This window comes from Elgaria multicarinata, chromosome 18 (genome assembly GCF_023053635.1).
Source record: "Elgaria multicarinata webbii isolate HBS135686 ecotype San Diego chromosome 18, rElgMul1.1.pri, whole genome shotgun sequence".
NCBI classification, from domain to species: Eukaryota; Metazoa; Chordata; class Lepidosauria; order Squamata; family Anguidae; genus Elgaria; species Elgaria multicarinata.
The window spans coordinates 16,401,773-16,420,453 of record NC_086188.1 but is presented as its reverse complement, the minus strand read 5'-3'; the positions used below and the strand labels follow the sequence as shown (position 1 = coordinate 16,420,453).

Sequence of the window (18,681 nt, the reverse complement as noted above, 5' to 3'; positions counted from 1 at the left end):
TGTGTGTGTGTGTGTAGGCAGAGTAAATAACCCTGGGGTAACATCCCGGCTTTTGCAAATAAGTAGCCTTAGAACCTGTAGGTTGTGTTAGAGCTTCCTTGCTCATCAAAGCTCTTATTTTGCTCTGTACACTGGAACCTATCTTGGAGGGCGCGTCTTATGCCACACCCTCTAATGCTGCTTAATGCTCCTCGACAAAAAAAAGATTAGTCAGCCAATATTCTTTACTGACTAGTATTTTGAAAAATGTAGGGAAAAGCTTTTTAGCTGTCCCACCTTGGAGGCTAGCAGCTGACTATGGAACAGGATTCTCTTTTCAGTGGCCTGTGATTGAGTGTCTAGAATAAGTAGTCATTACGTATAAAGCATTATCAGCCTGAAACTCCTCAGTGGTGTAAGTCACTGATTTATTCCCATTGTGCAGATGAGCAACTGAGGCTGAGTAGTAATGGTAATCAATGCCATCCAGACTGCCCATGGATGAACTGGAATGCAAACCCCTCTATCCTAAGTACAAGACCTAGACACACTGCACAGGGGGGGGGGGAAAAGACTGTTCCCATATGACACATGTAGCCATTTAAAGAGCTTGTGTGTATTTGTATGTGAGTGTGTGTGTGAGAGAGAGAGCATGACACTTAAATATGTGTTCCTGCTGTCAAGTCACTGTTTCCTGGAGCTCTGGGCCATCTGAGAGAAGAAAAACTTAGCAAAGATAATTTGTATTAAACTGTGTTCTGTCTCTTTAAATGTAAAAAAAAAAATCCTTTCCAAGGCTATGGAGAGAAAATGCTAGAACCGTGCACGATCATGACTAGAAAGCAGGATATCTGAGTGGTCACAGAGTCTTTCCAGCACAAGAGAGTGAAAGAGAGCGAGCCTGGTCTCCTCTAACCTGCATCTATTTAGGCAGAAATGCTTCTTCTCCAGAACAGATAGCAAGTCCAAAGGCAAAAGGGAATGTGGCAGATCCTTGCTTCTGTGTTCAAAGGGAGCAGCAGCAGCAGCATCTTTGCTAACCATGGAAACCATGTTTTTAAAGGGATTATTTGGGTGCAGTGTTTTAAGCAAGCCCTTCTGAGGACTCTGTCTGCTCTGCAGTGCTTTGCGTTTTGGATCCTCTTTTTTGCACATATGTAATTCTGGAGGTTAAGAAGAAGAAGAAAAAAAATTCTGCCAGGGATTCAGAAGGCATCCCACTAGCGATCAGCTGACATTCCTAACTGAAGGCTGCAATGTGTTGCTTATTCATTTTGTACTGTGAGAGCTGCAGGGACTAGCACAGAGCCAAACTATGCATTTCAAACAGCAGGGCTTGTGCAAAAAGAGGGGTGAAAGAGAGGCAGCCGGCAAAGAAAGAGCACAACTGGACTTTCTCCTTGTTTTTATCCATTTCTGCAGGATCATGTATTCATAAGGGATGAGGTGGGCCACGGAGAGCGCAGGCCTGAGCTGCGGCCTACACACTCAGTCCAGAATCAGGCCCTCCACTACCGGAACCGAGAACGCTTTGCCACAATCAAATCAGCATCTTTGGTAAGCCGCCACCACACCCCTTGCCCTACTATCCCTTTTTTCCTCCTCGTTTCTGATGTGACTGTGTCAGTCTGGGGAAGGGGTCAAGAATGGTCTCCTTTCCCAACGCCCTCCTTTTTTCTTCCTTTTTTTTTTTTTTGTTGGCATAGCAACTAGATATTGCGAGAGAGATGTTTTTGTCTTTATAGAATATTTTGAAAATGTATCTTAGCATTTAGGGTTATTTTTGCAGCCTTTTGAAATTTAAACATGGCTTTTGGAGGAAGAGTATATATATATATGTGTGTGTGTGTGTGTGTGTGTGTGTGTGTGTGTATATCTGATTGGTTTGTTCCAAATTGCATCCATTTTTGTTGAGTATAATTTCTGTCTGTCGAGTGGGGGGGGGGAACGGGGGTGGGGAGAGACTGACTGACTGAAGGTATTGATGATTATAATTTTAATGAGTGCTGATGGATTTGACCGGTAGAAGGAATGGCTCTTGCCTCTCATGGTGAATTGCTGGCTGTTTCCATTCATTCATTCGCGTTCGTTCATTTACTGCTAACTGCATTGTTCCCATTTGACACTATAAAGGACTGGGCAACTCCTATAAAATGACAGAGGGTTTGGGTTTGCCTTTTTTTTTTTTTTTCCTGGAAGGCTGCAAGAAAAAAGCAGGGTGAGGGGGGAGAGTGGCGGTTCAGGCAGCATTTGTACTATTGCAAATGTGATTGCTAGTGATGTCTTTGTAGTAGCGAAAGGGGTGTGTGCTGGTAGAGTGAGGTCTGTGCCTCCTCCCCCATCCTTTCCTCTCCTCTCTCCCTCCCTCCCTCAGTCTCTCTCTCTCTCTCTCTCTCTTACACACACACACAGCTTGAAATTGGCACCAGCATCCCAAGAGTGGGTGGAGGAGGGGTTGTGATGCTTCACAAACCAGAAAGATTTTCTCCTACATGTAAAATGATAGAAATCTTTGGTATTTCGGCCAAATCAGTATTAGAGGTCACATGGGCAGAGAGATTTACAGGGTGCCCAGCATTTGGCCGTTGCATTTGCTGCCTGCCATTATGACATCATCCTGAGCCAGCCCAGAAATTACAATGGATAACCCTCCCGTGTGTGTGTGTGTGTGTGTGTGTGTGTGTGTGCGCGTCTTGCTTTGTATCCGAATGATTTTTCTCCTTTGCCGTTTCCCCGAGCGCTCGCCATAGCGTATCTGTTCTCCACCCCAGTTCCATCTTCAGAACACATCAAAAGGGCTTGTTGTTAGCCCCAGACAAAAGGTGGGTTGAGAAGGAGAAGAAACGTGCAGGGATAGGAGCAGTTTTCCTCTCGTGCTGAAGCAGTGGAGTTCGAAGTACTGCTCATGCTCGCCGCTGGCATGGATCCTGGGAGGGGTGTGTGTGTGTGTGTGTGTGTGTGAGAGAGAGAGAGAGAGAGAGAGAGAGAGAGAGAGAGAGAGAGATTTTCCTCTGTGGCATGGGAAAGTGCTCCCTCTGGAACTTGCAGGCTGACCTGGATGCGTAGGCATGGAAGCATGGTCTTCAAGGCAGCGTGTCTCACGCCTCCTCCAAGCACAGACCTCCATTCTCTCTCCTTTTGTAGAGAACCAAATGCCATCAAGATAGACTAGTACCTCCCTTGCCATAAAAACGGATACAATTCTGCCTAAGTCAGTGCAGTCATTCAGTCATTCTCAAACTCTTGTTAAAATGCTACTCCGTGCTAACTTGGGCCTCCGAAGCATGGCTCTTCTTGCGGGGACTAGGGGATGGGAGAGAGTTCTGACCCTGGCTGGATACTATCATTGTTAACATCACGCTTGCATATCTGTGTCCAAAATCTGGTGAGCGTTAACGTTCGCACATGAATGCTGATCATTCTCAATGAATTTTGCAAATGTCCAAAATCTTAAGACACAAAAATCTTTTGACTGTTACCTCAGTATGTTTGCCAGCATTCATTTGTCTACGTCCTCAAAGTTGGGGGAATACATACCTGTTTTGGACATTTACAGGAACGTTCATTCACAGCAACATTCATTGCATTTTGGATTTTTACTGTAACACATATACTACCAAGGACTATAGTAGTTGCTATTGAGCAGTAGTTGCAGCCACTGTGAAGGCCTGGAGGAGTGTTAGCATGGCCCAAGGGGAAGAGAATAGTATATACATAACCAGCTACTACTGGGTGTTTTACTTTTGTCACTGCCTTGTACATCTGCAGCTAATATCTCCAATGATCACAACTGGCAAGCTTACTACTATTAGTGGTATTTGTTTAGCTACATATACTGTACAAGTGGGACGTGGTGCCAAAGGTTGCAGTAGACCTTCATCCCTGCTTCTTTTCAGAGGAGCTGTACCCCTCCTCCCAGGATAATAGAAGCTGCAAGGAGCTCAAGCAGGCAATTCACACACCCCCTGTTCTTCCTCTCCAGATGACACTCAAATGAGCCCATGTTTTCAGTGGCTCCTGGAGGCACTGAGCATGCTCAGCCCTCTTTGGGGAGGCTTAAAAAATATTCTGTACTTCTGCATGCCTCCAGGTTTCCCCTGAGCATGCTGATACCTCACTCTTGTTTCTCAGTTGCTCCATTTCTGTCAGCACTCGCCACCTGACATCACAATTAGGGGAAGAGATGATAAGGCCTTAGATTGCCATTTCAGAGGCGGTGGGAGGGGGGATTCATTCATTCACCCATTACATTTCTGTACTGCCCAATAGCCAAAACGCTCTGGGCACTTTGCAGCATGACAAAACATAATATAAAACCTTTAACGTTCAATCAGTCAGAGTATGCACAAAAACTGGGTTTGGAGGTCGAGGGAAACTCCATACCTCCTCTTGTAATGCCTCTGCCCACTTTAGAACTACGAATCTTGTCCAGTAGCCACCTCCTTCCCAAAGATTCCACTTAACAATTCCTGCACCCCAACTTGATAAAGATAGTAGGACACACAGCCCCTGCTGTTATCAAGTTGCTTTTATGTGTTCCTTTCCCCATATTTTCAGTAGAGTACCTCTTTTGTCCATTGACCAGACAAAGCCTTTATGAATCCTCCTTCATATGAATTTCCATTTACACACTGTCATATCCTGATATCCCAGGGCAACTTACAGTATTTTAGCATCTCTTTCTCTTGGCTTATGCCTTTTTTTTTTTACATTCCCTACTGTTATCTTTTGAAAACAATTTCCAGAGGGATAGCCATGCTAGTCTGTTGCAGCAAAAATAACAAAAAATCTTATGGCACCTTAAAGACTTTAAAAAAAAATATTCTGGCACAAGCTTTTGTGGACATTGTCCACTTCATCAGAATGCGTCTGATGAAATGGACAGTGTTCACGAAAACTTACGCCAGTATAAATAAGTTAGCTAGTTTGTAAGGTGTCACATGGCTCATTATTATTATTATTATTATTATTATTATTATTATTATTATTATTATTTAGCACAATTAGAAATAGTGTCGGAGACCTGAAAAAATCCCCATAATTTTGAATACAAACTGAGGTTTCCAAGCATTTCATAACCTGTTCAAAAAATTGAACATTTCGACACTTGCTTTCGTACCAAGTACAATTTAAATTTACAGATCTGACAGACAACACCAAACTTTTCAACTTTTATATCGCATTAATAAATTAATTAACAAGCAAACAAACATATCACCAATGACTTCAGCCTAGAGTGCTGGATTCTATCCAGTCTAGCTGCTTAGGACCTAACTGCCCAGTGCTGACACATACACATATACCTCCCAGAGCAACTTGGCCAGGTAGAATCTGCCTCCCACCTTCGCATACTCAGGTTGAAGAACCTGGTGGCCATTCTCACCCCTTCAATTGAGGGCCTTCCAATTGGGAAATAGAGGATTACCAGAGAGGCCTCTGTGTCAGAGCCATTTTCTATTGGAAAGGGTATTATTATTTATTATTATTTATTTATATAGCACCATCAATGTATTAGCCAGGTAAGAACCACACATCCGAGGTGAGAAGCTGCCCATTCCACAGTGCAAGTAGGAGTGCTGTGGGGAGGGGGGAGGTTATAAAAAAATCCATGGCAGGGGCCCAGTGTGCCTGATTGGGGGGCAGTCTTGTAACTCTACTATCATCATTCCCTCTCCTGTCGAACTTTTGAAAAAAAAAAACCCATGTCTTTTAGTTGGGAAGGAAGAAGGGTCGCCCAAAAATAAGCCTGTTTTCTACATACTCAGGGGATTCCCTATGTATGCAGAAATATATTAGTTTGTACATTCAATTTAAGCACAAGCCAAAATGGCCCGACCAAGAAAGATGCTCAGTGACTTCCAGTCCTTATGGAAGCCACTGAGCATAGTTGGCTCTACATTGTGTGTTAGTCTATAAATTTAGACTAAAGTGCTGAGGAAGTCCGTTGAAGGGGAAATGGAGGGGGATTGGCCTGCTTGAGCTCCGATGGGGATGTCTGCTATGAGGTCAAAAAATTATCCACCCCATACTATATGGGGAGGTTTCCAATGTGACACTTTTTCCTTTCCCTCTTTCCAGAGACCTCCCTCCCTTCCTGCTCCCAATAAAAGCGATAAAACAGTCAGGTTGGCAGCTGGACCCCAACCTGGGTCCCTTAGGGCTATATAGCATATATATGAAGGGCAGGGTGGTGGGGGGTGGAAGTGCCTCTCCCCCCCCCCGCTTTGCTCCTGTACCTTCCGCTCTCCCTCAGGAGCATTACAGGGCTCCTGTTCTGGGCTGGTTGGAGCCTTGAACAAAAGCTCTCCTCTCACCTACTTGGAATACATTGCAACATTTTGGTGCAGGTCTCCACCTGTTCCTTCCAATAGCAAACTTGGTGTCCCCATCCCAGTCAGTTCTGAAGTGAAGTGGGAGGGGGCACAGATGAATTAGTGGTGCCTGCGTATTCAGGACTCTCCAAATATGCAGAAATATATTAATGTGGGGGTTGGGGTGGGGGGACACATGGCTAGGACTGAGGACCTTCATTGTTCTCCAGGAGCCGTGGAATGTTAGGGTGTCGGGCAGCAGGGGTTAACATGGGGAGAAAATGGCCTACTTTAACCCCGTAATAGCTTATAGTCACAGACCCCCTCCCCGCTATATAGCAATACAATATTCTGGTTCACGGACAGAAGCCGTTCCCAAACCTGAGTCCTCCAGAGCTATACAGCACAGTGGAGGAAGGTGTCAGAAGTGTGGGAATCAAAACTTGGTGTCCTTTGTCCTTCCGCCTCCCTGAATCCGCACCACCTATAAGTTCCGATTAGTGCCACAAAGCTCCTGCTCCTGCTCCTCACATGTTTTTCCTAATTCCAACAACAACCTGAAACCAGCCCTCTTCAGTCACCCCCTCCCTTCGCCCCATCCCAGCCGAGCACCATTAAAACTACGAGCCATCTCTAAACAGCCAGCAGTTTTAGGCATCACCCTGTGACAGCTATCCATAGGGAAAATAGGTCTTTCAGTGGCTCCTGTGAAAACAAGGAGAGGCCGCCCCGATTGGACCTGCTCAGGCCAACGGTGGGAACTCTCTTCTCTTGCCATTGCAGTGTCCTTCCATTTGCTCTGCAGTTTTGCTACAGTTTGAGCCATTCCCATTTGAGTTTGGGCCCTTTACTTTGGAAGGAGTTCTTTCCTGATGGTCCCACGGTCTGGTTTGTGGCGTGCAGCCGAGGGAGAGATCCCAGTAGCCACACAGTACAAGATCCATATTCCGTTCTCTCTATCTCCAGTTGAAGGGCTGCATGTTGACAGGGCTGAAAGAGATCTCTCTCTGGGACCCTGGAAAGGGTGGACAGTGAGTGCTGAGTGAGGTGCACTGTTAAATCTGACGTGATAAAAAGAAAGTTAAAAAAAGGAGCTCCTTGTATCATTTCGCTTCGAAAACCCCGCGTAAGGGTCCAGTCATTCATTTTCTCTCTCCATGAATCATTCTTTCGCTCCTTTCCATATCAGGTTTTAAAATCCATTCCTGCTGTTCCCTTAGGGACATCAATGAGGATTGTAGTAAAGCTAAATGAGGTATTTGTGTATGTCCTCACAAAAGAGGTCATCAAAGGAGGGAGACTCCTATCTCAACTAACCCTCTCAGATGGCAAAGCCTGTAAATGATGTGTCCAGAGAAGAGTTTTTTCTGGCAAATTGTTACCAGAATGATGATGGTATTTATATCACGGGTGGGCAACTTCGGGCCATCTGGGGGTGAATTTCCAGTCCCCAGACCCTCTCCCCCCACCCCACCCCCAGGATTGCACTCCTGCTCCTGCCTTTGAAATTTGGAGGTGATGAAGCAAAAAAAGTTGGTGGACTTTTTTGCTGCTGCCACTGAATTTCAGTGGCGTGGGAGTGGCAGGGTCTGCACTCCTGTGGCTGCATGGGACTCGTGGGCCACATGTTCCCCACCCCTGATTTACGTAGTGCTTCAGAGCAAGGGTGCGAAATCTTTTTTGTGTCAAGGGCCACATTTCTTTGAGGGTAATCTATTGGGGGCCACATGCAGGGCGGGGCGGAAGTCAGTGGCGGACAAGGCCAAAGCGGTTGGAACCACCCCCTTTTGCCTTTCTCTTTCTTCTACCGCCTTCTCTCTCTCTCTCTCTCTCTCTCTCTCTCTCTCTCTCTCTCTCTCTCCACCCCGTGGGCTGCTGGGAGAGTGTTAACTTGCTCTTGACAAGAGTATTCAACTGATCGCTTGCAGAGGTCTTTTGAAAGTAGGGCAAAGGCCACTAAAATTAGAACGAGGGCCACAGGTTACATATCAGTGCTTTAGAATGAGGGCTGGGGAACCTATGGCCCTCCAGGTGTTGTTCTACCACTCCCACCTGAGAGAATGCCTCCCCTAAAGCCACCTGGTGAGTCCGTACTAGAGGTGAGATTAAATTAGCGATGGGCAGTCTCGCTCAACCCCCATCCTTAATTAATCTAAAAATGATAAATTTAGAGGCTGTCCAAAAACGAATCCATTGTTTTCTGGACTAATGGAGGATTGGTGATCCCTCCAGGCCCTATTGCTTGACCACTGAAGTCCCTAAGTACCTGCAGTAGTCTGGATGCCTCTGTGCACCCTGGCTGCACCCTCCCCAGCATAAATAGGACATTCTTTGTCCCTCAGTGTTTCACTGCATACTGGAGGTGGGGAGAGCAATGGTGGAGTCCAGTGTGCACTAGAGAGGGTGCAGGCTGCTCGGAGACCTTGGATACTCTCACAAATCTGACCTTCTCTTTCCTACCCCTCCAGTAAGTAGCGCAATTGACGAGAGCCTTGTTGTAAAGGGCCTCCTGGCACAGACAGTAAAAGGCTTCACACAGCCCAGAGTTAAACTATGGAACTCACTACCACAAGATGTAGCGATGGCCACCCATTTGGATGGCTTTAAAAGGGGGCTGGATAAATTCCTGGAGGAGAAGGCTATTCATGTCTACTACTCCTGGTGGCTCTGTGCTACCTCCACTACCAGAGGCAGTATGCCTATGTACACCAGTTGCTGGGGAACCTGGGCCGGAGGGTGCTGTTGCACTCGTGTCCTGCTTGAGGGTTCCTGGTCGACAGCTGGTTGGCCACTGTGTGAACAGAATGCTGGACTAGATGGTCCCTTAGTCTGATCCACCATGGCTCTTCTGATATTCTTAATTGCTAATGCCCCCATCTCCATCAAGTAGTACAAAGTAAAGGTGGAGAGGGTCTGATCCATGCTTTGAGGGATACAGGGCACACAAAATGACTTTACAGTTTATATGGTGGTTGTGATTTTTTTAAAAAAAACTTGCAGTGGCACAAAACACTCAAGCTGTTTCAAGTTATATCAATAGGAGCATTTCCTCAAGATTCAAGGAGTAATAAGAAGACTTTAGTCAACACTATTAAAGCCTCATCTGGAGTAATATGTTCAAGAAAAAAAGGGTTTGGAGAAAAGCACCGAAGCTGGGAAGGGCTCTGAAATGCATTGTCCTGCAAGGAAAGGCTTGCGCTAGGGAGAGCAGATTAGCAATGGCCAAGTCACTGTGCCTAGGAGAGGCTTGGTGGAGATTCCATTTCGTTTTGTGCTGCGGATCTAAGTGCTAGTTCATAGACAGTCATTGAGCAAGAGCCAGGGCCTGTGGGTCGAGCAGGGGAGTCAACCCAGTAGTGGGACCCAGGAAGTTTTTAAATAAATAAGTCAAGCCAGAGAAATGAGTCAAGAGTCAGAACAAGAGCAGGCTGCCATCCCTTTGATCCTGAGCAGTAGCCAGGACTCTGACACAGAGGAGGAAGAACCAATGATACAAGCCATGGATGTTCTGGACCCAGACCCAGTCACCAACACCCTGCCAGAGCCCATTAGCCAGGAATCCCTTGAGCCAGAGCCCCCTTGTTTAATTCTAGCTTAGTCTCTGGTTTAACCATCTGGCTCAACCCACAGCTCTGGCTCCAACTTGATGACTCCATGAACTACACCTTAGACCGATAGCATGAATTTAAACTGGATCCACCAATCTTGGCCTAGAGACAACACCCATTGGGTCCAATTCCCCTGAGAAACTTTACAGCAGGGTCCTCATGCTCCCTATTGACTGCTCACTAGTTCAGTTAACGCACAAGGGAGGAGCTGACTGAGAGGCAACGGCTTGCTCCTAGACTAGAGGACTACGCCTTTAAGGCTCTCCAGGAAGAGAGTAGAGCCTCACAGGGGTAGTTTGGCCCAAGTTAAGGAAAGGAAAGGAACCTCTTTTGCAAGCACTGAGTCATTACTGACTCTTGGAGGGACGCCAACTTTTGCTGACTTTTTGGCAGGCCTTATAGCGGGGTGGTTTGCCGTTGCCTTCCCCGGCCGTTATTCCCTTTCCCCCAGCTAACTGGGTACTCATTTTTCCGACCTCGGAAGGATGGAAGGCTGAGTCGACCTGAGCTGGCTGCCTGAAACCAGCTTCCGCTGGAATCGAACTCAGGCTGTGGGGAGAGTTTCGGCTGCAGAAACTGCTGCTTTACCCCTCTGCGCCACACGAGGCTCCTGGCCCAAGTTAAAGACTTCAGTTAAACTCCAGACTTTGTCTGTTGGGAGCTGTCCAAGGTCCTGCAACTCCAGCTACCTGCCTGTCTGAGCCACCTTTGGACATATGTCCCATTCGTAGTCAGGAACGCTACCATTGTCCAGGAAAAGACACAGCCTGACTAGGAAGCCTTTATTTCCATTCTGGTCGAGAAGTGCCAATAGCCAGCCTGGTGGGAAGAGCCACTCCAGTACCTGGAAATCCTGAACCGACAAGGGTGAGGATCCAATCTATTGGCTCACCATGTGAGGCCGCTATACACAGACCTCAGGATTCCCAGTTGTGGTCTCAGCAGCTCTTGATAATGCACACTGCTTGATTATTTTTTTCACCAGACAGTAATGCCACACTTGGAGCCACTTTATGCTTCGGACAGTGGCGTGGGAGCTGCTGCGTTATGGCTGCTTCTGGCAACATTGAAGGAAGCAGATCATGTTGAGGGGGACAGCAACATGGCTACTTCTGGTGATGGGATCATTCCCAGTACTGTTCCTCCCTGTGTGATCAGGGTCCTTCAAGCATTACTGGACAGAGCGGCCGCATCACAGCGGCCCCTGCACCTTTCCTGGTGAAATATGAACAGGACCTTGATTACCAGCTGTGGAATGTGCAAAAGAACTCCGTTGAAACGTGAGGTGGCATCCACCCATCCGCAGAGTTAGATCTGTATCATTTCAGGTTAGAAAATGGCACGGAAGTGTCTTATTGTCTTGCAGTGTCTGCTTATTGTACATAAATTCTGTTCGGGGAATGATTAAGCAGCATGGAAGTGAGTTGCTGTGTCCAGAATCTTTCTTTAGGGCAGGGGACTGTATTAGATTGTCTTCATCCTACTTCTAGTTTTAGGATTTAAAAAAATCTAAGCGTTAAAGGGAAGCCAGAAATAAGAGGGTGTCGAATCAGCAATACTACAAACGAGAAGGATCTTGGAATTGTTGTAGATCACAAGCTGAATATGAGCCAACAGTACGATATGGCTGCAAGAAAGGCAAATGCTATTTTGGGCTGCATTAATAGTAGTATAGCTTCCAAATCACGTGAGGTACTTGTTCCTCTCTATTCGTCCCTGGTTAGGCCTCATCTAGAGTATTGCGTCCAGTTCTGGGCTCCACAATTCAAGAAGGACGCAGACAAGCTGGAGCATGTTCAGAGGAGGGCAACCAGGATGATCAGGGGTCTGGAAACAAAGCCCTATGAAGAGAGACTGAAAGAACTGGGCATGTTTAGCCTGGAGAAGAGAAGATTGAGGGGAGACATGATAGCACTCTTCAAATACTTCAAAGGTTGTCCCACAGAGGAGGGCCAGGATCTCTTCTCGATCCTCCCAGAGTGCAGGATACAGAATAAAGGGCTCAAGTTAAAGGAAGCCAGATTCCAGCTGGACATCAGGAAAAACTTCCTAACTGTTAGAGCAGTACGACAATGGAATCAGTTACCTAGGGAGGTTGTGGGCTCTCCTACACTAGAGGCCTTCAAGAGGCAGCTGGACAACCATCTGTCAGGGATGCTTTAGGGTGGATTCCTGCAATGAGCAGGGAGTTGGTCTCGATGGCCTTGTAGGTCCCTTCCAACTCTGCTGTTCTATGATTCTATGATTCTGAATGCTTCGCCCTGTCTGCTGAGGTTGAACAAGGAGGACATTTAGGTTGGGATGACCAACTGGTAGCCTCCAGGGTGAATCCATCCCTTAAGGCACTTTATCTTTCCCCCACCCAATATGACCCTACCAAATAAGTCAAGGTGCAGTCATCATCTTGCACACAATTCACTTTTAAGGAAGGGAAAGAGTGGGGCTCTGTAGTCCATATAGATGTTTCTATATTTTGTTCTCTTGTATGTTCTAGAAAAAGCAAATGAATGCTGCCAATCTGTCTCCTGTGGGGATTTTAAGGAAGTAGATTTGTAAACACCCTTCGATGGTCTCATGCTATAGAAGCACACGTGCTCTCTACCTGTGAAGCTCTTCCAGCCCCTAGCCTAGCATCTGGAGAACAGAGTGGGCCTCCAAGAATACAAACTTGGGCCAACCCTGACTTAACATTTTAGGGAGAACATCCTAAGCGTAGGAGTACTTTGGCAGTGGACTAAAGCTGCATGGAGACAATAAATTCCCATTCTGGATTCACAACTCATGAAAGTTTTCAAGGAGAGGCCGAAGAGGTATCTTCCTTGGGAGACCTTGCATATCCGATATTCTGTACTGAGCCAGGAGATGGAAAACATAACCTGATAGATCCCCCTTTTAAATGACCATTTATGGTAATCATCTTGTTGGTGAACTGTTCGTGTATTTACTTAAGCAATGGCCTATTTAGACATGAGTATGTTTTCTCCACAATTAGTATTCCTGACATAACCCGGGCTGTTACTTCTCCCCTTCCTCACAGCCATGTGTGTGCAGTTTCATCTGGGGAACCAATGTGCAAGTTGTAAAAGTGGTTGCACATTGTTTCCCCGGGTTTTGCAGTCTACGTATCCCCCTCATTGATGCAACAAAACAACATCCCCTTATTTGGGAAATGGTTGGAGTCTATGGTCATGGTCCTTTGTCTCAGTGGTGATGTGCTGCGCTGGACTTTGTCCTATGAAAGTAATTCCTAAAGACCTATTTAAGTAGAGAGATTCAGACTGGGTTGTTGCAACGCTGCAGAAGATCACACTGGAGCAGCCTCTGGGAGATAAATGTTAAAAAAAAAAAGTTGTTGCTGTTGTGGTAGGTCAAGGTAGTTGCTTTAGGGATAGGAAATGTAAGATTATCCTTCCAGAAAATCTTTCAAGGCGGGATTTTGGAAGCATAAGAAGAGGACCTTGAACAAGTACAAAGCTGATAGAGAGTTTCTGTAAACTTTTGTAAACCGCCCAGAGAGCTTTGGCTATGGGGAGGTATATAAATGTAATCAATCAATCAATATTTCTTAGATAACGTTCATACGGGGTGCTGCAGGACTTTCAAGTACTCCAGTTTCTGCAGGAGCATCTTTGGACATAAGGGGCACTTCAAAGCTCTTGCCCCACTCCTCTCCATTTCAGTGGAGTTGTTCACTATTGGATTTTTCAGTGGATTGTGATTTTCATGAAATAATGGAGACTCTGTAGACTCGCTGGCGCTGTGGAGAGTTGGGGCCAATTTAAAAGAGCCTATCAGCATGTTGAAACATGGTTTATATCAGTCCGTCTTGCACTTCATCCCTGAGTGAAACAGTTCTATGGTTACTTCAGTTTTATGGCCACATTGCAGCTCACTATGCATCTAACCTGTCAGCCATTTTATGTTCCATTAGGATTTGAGTTATGCTTGGACCTGGAAGACCTAGGTTCATTCCTTCTCTGTCATGGACTCCCTGTGTGGCCTTGGGCATGTGTCAGGTCTCCACAAGGGTGAAGCTACAGGCATCTGGGTTCCAGGGTCTTGAGTAGCTGGCTGTAAGTTTAACTGGGCCAGAGGCCAGGTGTGTGGCCCAAAACAGGTAGGCGCAAGTTTCAGATCCTTCACAAGGATCAGAGGGGCTAGAGGCAGGTGTGTATTCAAAACCAGACCAGGGTCAGGACTCAAGGAAAGGAAGCAATGGCTTTGACCATGGATGTTCAGCCTCCAGCCTTGGGACTCAATGTGTCCCACACAGGTTCTGCATACAGCCTACAGAGCCTCCTTGGGTTCCTCCAGGGAGTAGGCCTTGGCCTCCAAGCCCCAGCGCCTGGAGGAATCCCTGCTGTTATCAGAGATAACAATGGACATGTGAGTGGCTGGTGCTGAGAGAAGGGGATGACGCGGGCTGCTGGGAACTCGGGTGGCTGCTCTGGATGGAGAAAGGCGAAACGGACGGGGTGGGAAGACGAGGATGTGGCCACACCCACCAATAATGTCTGGCATGTGGAGTGCAACCTCCGCCCATGCAAATTGATTTGGCACTCCTAATTTAGGCAGTATCCTCACACCAGAGGTGAATTGCTCAGACTAAGCTCTGAGGCCAGTGCTTTATAGGGCCTGGCAGGCCAGGATTGGCTCTTGGGGGTCAGCTGACCTGATGGCCAGTTAGGCTGCCACTGTGGTGTAGATGCTGACCTTGAAGCCCAGGATTCAGCTTGCCAGGCTTGCAGTAGAAGCAGGTTGCTAGTAGTGCAGAAGGTAAGAAACCAGGACCTTACTGCTCTCTCTCTCTCTCTCTCTCTCTCTCTCTCTCTCTCTCTCTCTCTCTCTCTCTCTCTCTCTCTCTCTCTTATGCACATGCATACACACACAGGTGCCTTACATCTTGTCATTCAGCTTCAGTTTTCCAATGATAGTGGGAATATTATTGGCTCCTGGGGAAATAACCGCAAGGGATATTGTCAAAACAGCCAAGAGTCTTGTGGCAACTTCAAGACTATCAAAGTTACTCTAAGCTTTAGTCCACTCCATCAGATCCTTTCATCAGAAGAAATACTGTGAAGACCACACACAATTAAGAGTGAAACCTTTTATAAAATTGAAGTATGTCTGCAAGTTTTAACTGTTAGATTAATCAATGAAAGTTTTATTTAACGAATTAGTGACAGCAGATTTTAATGGGTGGTGCTAAGAGTTAAGGACACATGTATTTTTTAGGCTATTTGATTCTGTGTTAGCACAGTAGGAAATGAAAAGGCAAATATTAAAGATGGCCTTTCCTTTTAAAACTGAATGTTAATTTGAAGTATAATATTAAAAATTATCTCATATTTCCTTCACTATCCTCAGCAAGGCAACTATAAAGTGCAATTTGGTAAAGTGCAAATTTGTTTAAATTTAATTGGCTAAAATGAGAGCGACCAATTAAAAAAAGTTCCTAATTGAAAGCCCTCAATAAAAGTAATATATAAACATGTAGTGCTGTGGTCTGGCAGGGCCCTCAAGCAGTAGCTATTTCAGTAACAGCTGAACTGCAACACATCTTGAGTCTACCCTTTAACTTGTTAGATGGAAGACCATTGATGAAATAAATAAGGATTTGGGGCTGAGGAAGAGAGATGTGTACGTGTATAATGGGCAAAGAATGTGCACAGGTAGCCAGAAGTTGTCTTTTCTATTATAAAGCTAATAAATAGCTGGGTCAGCTTGAAATAAGACTGACTTGTGGACTAAACACTAACAGCAGAGAGAGGTTTGTACAGTAGCATCTTGTTCTCTCTGACCTCTGTCATTGAAAGGGGTTAGTTTTGTTCAGCCCTGTTAAGGTCTGGGATGCAAGTTTCCAGTATCTGTCAGAGGTTCACCATGATTTGGGACAAATCAAATTTCTCAGTGAGGCAAGAACGGAACAGCACTGTAGAGAGTTGCAAGTGGAGCTGGAAGCCAGACACACTTCTCTGTATGCTGCTCCAACAAGCAGCAATTGAGACTGAACCTTAAGTGGGGTTTTGCCTTCCTTTAGCCTGGTTGGCCCCACCTCCATACTGATTGAGGCCTTTTGTCTTAAAGGGGCCTGGATTATTTTCACAGCCTCAGGCTGCAACAGTTCGGGGATGGCTGTGGCTTGCAGATGTCTGCAAGCGCTGGGCTGAAAACAACAAAATGAAATTTAATAGGGATAAATGCCAAGTTCTACACCTAGGAAAAAGAAACCAAATGCATAGTTACAAGATGGGGCATACTTAGCTCAGAAATACTACAGGCGAGAAGGCTCTTGGAATTGTTGTAGATCACAAGCTGAATATGAGCCAACAGTGTGATGTGGCTGCAAAAAAAGCAATTTTGGGCTGCATTAACAGAAGTATAGCTTTCAAATCACGTGAGGTACTGGTTCCCCTCTATTCAGCACTGGTTAGGCCTCATGTGTCCAGTTCTGGACACCACACTTCAAGAAGGATGCAGACAAGCTGGAGGGAGTTCAGAGGAGGGCGACGAGGATGATCAGGGGTCTGGAAACAAAGGCGTATGAGGAGACAAGATTGAGGGGAGACATGATAGCACTCTTCAAATACTTGAAAGGTTGTCGTACAGAAGAGGGCCAGGATCTCTTCTCGATCATCCCAGAGTGCAGGACACAGACTAATGGGCTCAAGTTACAGGAAGCCAGATTCCAGCTGGACATCAGGAAAAACTTCCTGACTGTTAGAGCGTTACAACAGTGGAACCAATGTCCTAGGGAGGTCATGGGCTCTCCCACACTAGAGGCATTCTAGAGGCAGCTGGACAGCCATCTGTCAGGTATGCTTTAAGGTGGATTCCTGCATTGAGTAGGGGTTGGATTCAAAAGTGAAACTACTATTAAACTATTAAAGAATCGACCTTCAAGTGGATAAAATTGGAATACCTAGAGTCTGCGGATGGTAATGTGACAGCCTCTGGAGGTCGTCCCTGGGTCTTCCTGGGAAACTGGGTCCTGGGGAAGTGGAATGGGAACCTAATGTAATGAAGCTTTTCCCTAAACTGTTAACTCAGGAGCTTATTCTTCTGTGGATGAGGGTTGGGGTCCTAGCCCATGACACATTTGTCTTTGGTTAGCAGATGGCTCCCAAGATTCTTCCTTTGACCTGTTCATGTTCCGCAGCATAAGGCTATAGGATGAATATATGTTGGTAAATAAGGACATCATGGACCTGCCCAAGTATTAAGATCATCCTGAGAGACCTCTCCTCCAGATATCCCCTCCCTTGAAAGGGAGGCAGGCAGCAACCAGAGATAGGGCATTTTTGGTTGTGCGCATGGTCTCCCCAGGGAGATTCACCTGGCGCGGAATCTGATGTCTTTTTGGTAGGAGGTGAAGACCTTTTTATTTCCACAGGCTTTTAAGATCCTTTTAGATTTGTTCTAAGCTTTCGTCTTCCGGTTTTCTGTTTTAAAGCCAAGACATTTTAGCTGCTCTACTGCTTAACTGACCATATTCTATTGATTTTGTTCTAATGTTGTGTTAAATTGTTTTGTAAGCCGCTATGGGGTTCCTTTAGACTGAAGAGTGGGATACATATATTCCAAATAAATGAACCATTTTAGATGTCATTGGGGGAGTGGGGAGCGTGACTCAGGGGGAGCTTCAAAGGCAGACTCTTGGACCTGTCCAGGGGTAAATTGGAGGGAAAGTGGTGTATTTTAAGAACATTTCTTGTAACTATAGCAATGATGGAGCCAGTGATCTGGCCAAGGATATTGCTGCTCCCGAGAAATAATCACATATAGATGGAAATTTAGGCGAGAGAGAGACTCTCTACCCATTCCTAAATTATCCCTCCCCCTCCGGTTTATAGGGGGAGGGCAAACATCTCACGGGGAGAAAACCAAAACATTTTGCTCAGTTCCTATTTCTCCCTCTCATCCCTTGTTAGTGAGCCCTCTCAGACGTCTGACAATCAAGTGAGAGTCTTCAGCTTGTACCCTTGCTTTCATTTGTTCTCAGGGATTTTTAGAGATATTGATTTCCCTTCTTTCCTTGGGCTGGGTTATCTGTGAGGTCAAATCTATAGAGTGCACCCATAGTCAAATTAAAATGGCTCATTGTTGGCAATTCTTAAAACATCCCTCTGAGAACACAGAGTTGGCAGACCTATGAATCTGGTACAGAGCGAGCCTTAGCCAGCAACGGCAACTCTTCGACTCGCTTCAGCCTCTTGATTTGTTTATACATTCAGTGGGCAAGTTGAAACAGCCTGTAACGTCTGACACAATTGGGTTGTTTGTTTGTATTAGCAGACATCGCTTTTATCCTGGAAAAAGTTAGCATGTAAATAATAGCAGGGTTCTGAAAGATGTAATTCACAATTCCACAGGTAGCAACCTTAACTTGCACAGGAGCCAAAAAGCCATTTTGCAAGAGGAGGAGGCTGGGGTGGTGGTGGTTATGCCAGGATAACAACTGTGAAATAACGAGCTCTGATTCCCAATTGGGTTTTTTTTAACAAAAAAATCTCCATGATACCACTGTCCTAGTTCTTGGACCCAAGCCCTTTTCATGTGCCATTCTTCTGCCAGTATATTCATGGGAATGTAACCTGTACAACATAAATAGGTTAGATTTCAGGCTTGCAAGAACTACTTATCATCACCACCACCATTTATTAAAACCCCAAAGTCAACTGGAGCTAGATGCAAAATAGTGGCAAGGTAGAGTTGAGACACTTAGAATTAAGGAGCAGAATGCTGTTGAGCACATGTTCAGCTGAGCAATTTGTTTTCAGTAC

The 18,681-nt window shown here is 45.8% G+C and overlaps 1 protein-coding gene across 2 annotated transcripts in view; it reads left to right on the top strand.

Moving 5' to 3' along the window:
- Nucleotides 1–18,681, top strand: part of TAOK3 (TAO kinase 3) — a 134,421-nt gene that overhangs the window by 83,481 nt on the left and 32,259 nt on the right. For both annotated transcript variants that reach the window (XM_063144207.1, XM_063144209.1), the window contains one exon: nt 1,402–1,536. In XM_063144207.1, coding sequence (XP_063000277.1) covers nt 1,402–1,536 — 135 coding nt within the window. The remainder of the gene's footprint in view (nt 1–1,401; nt 1,537–18,681) is intronic.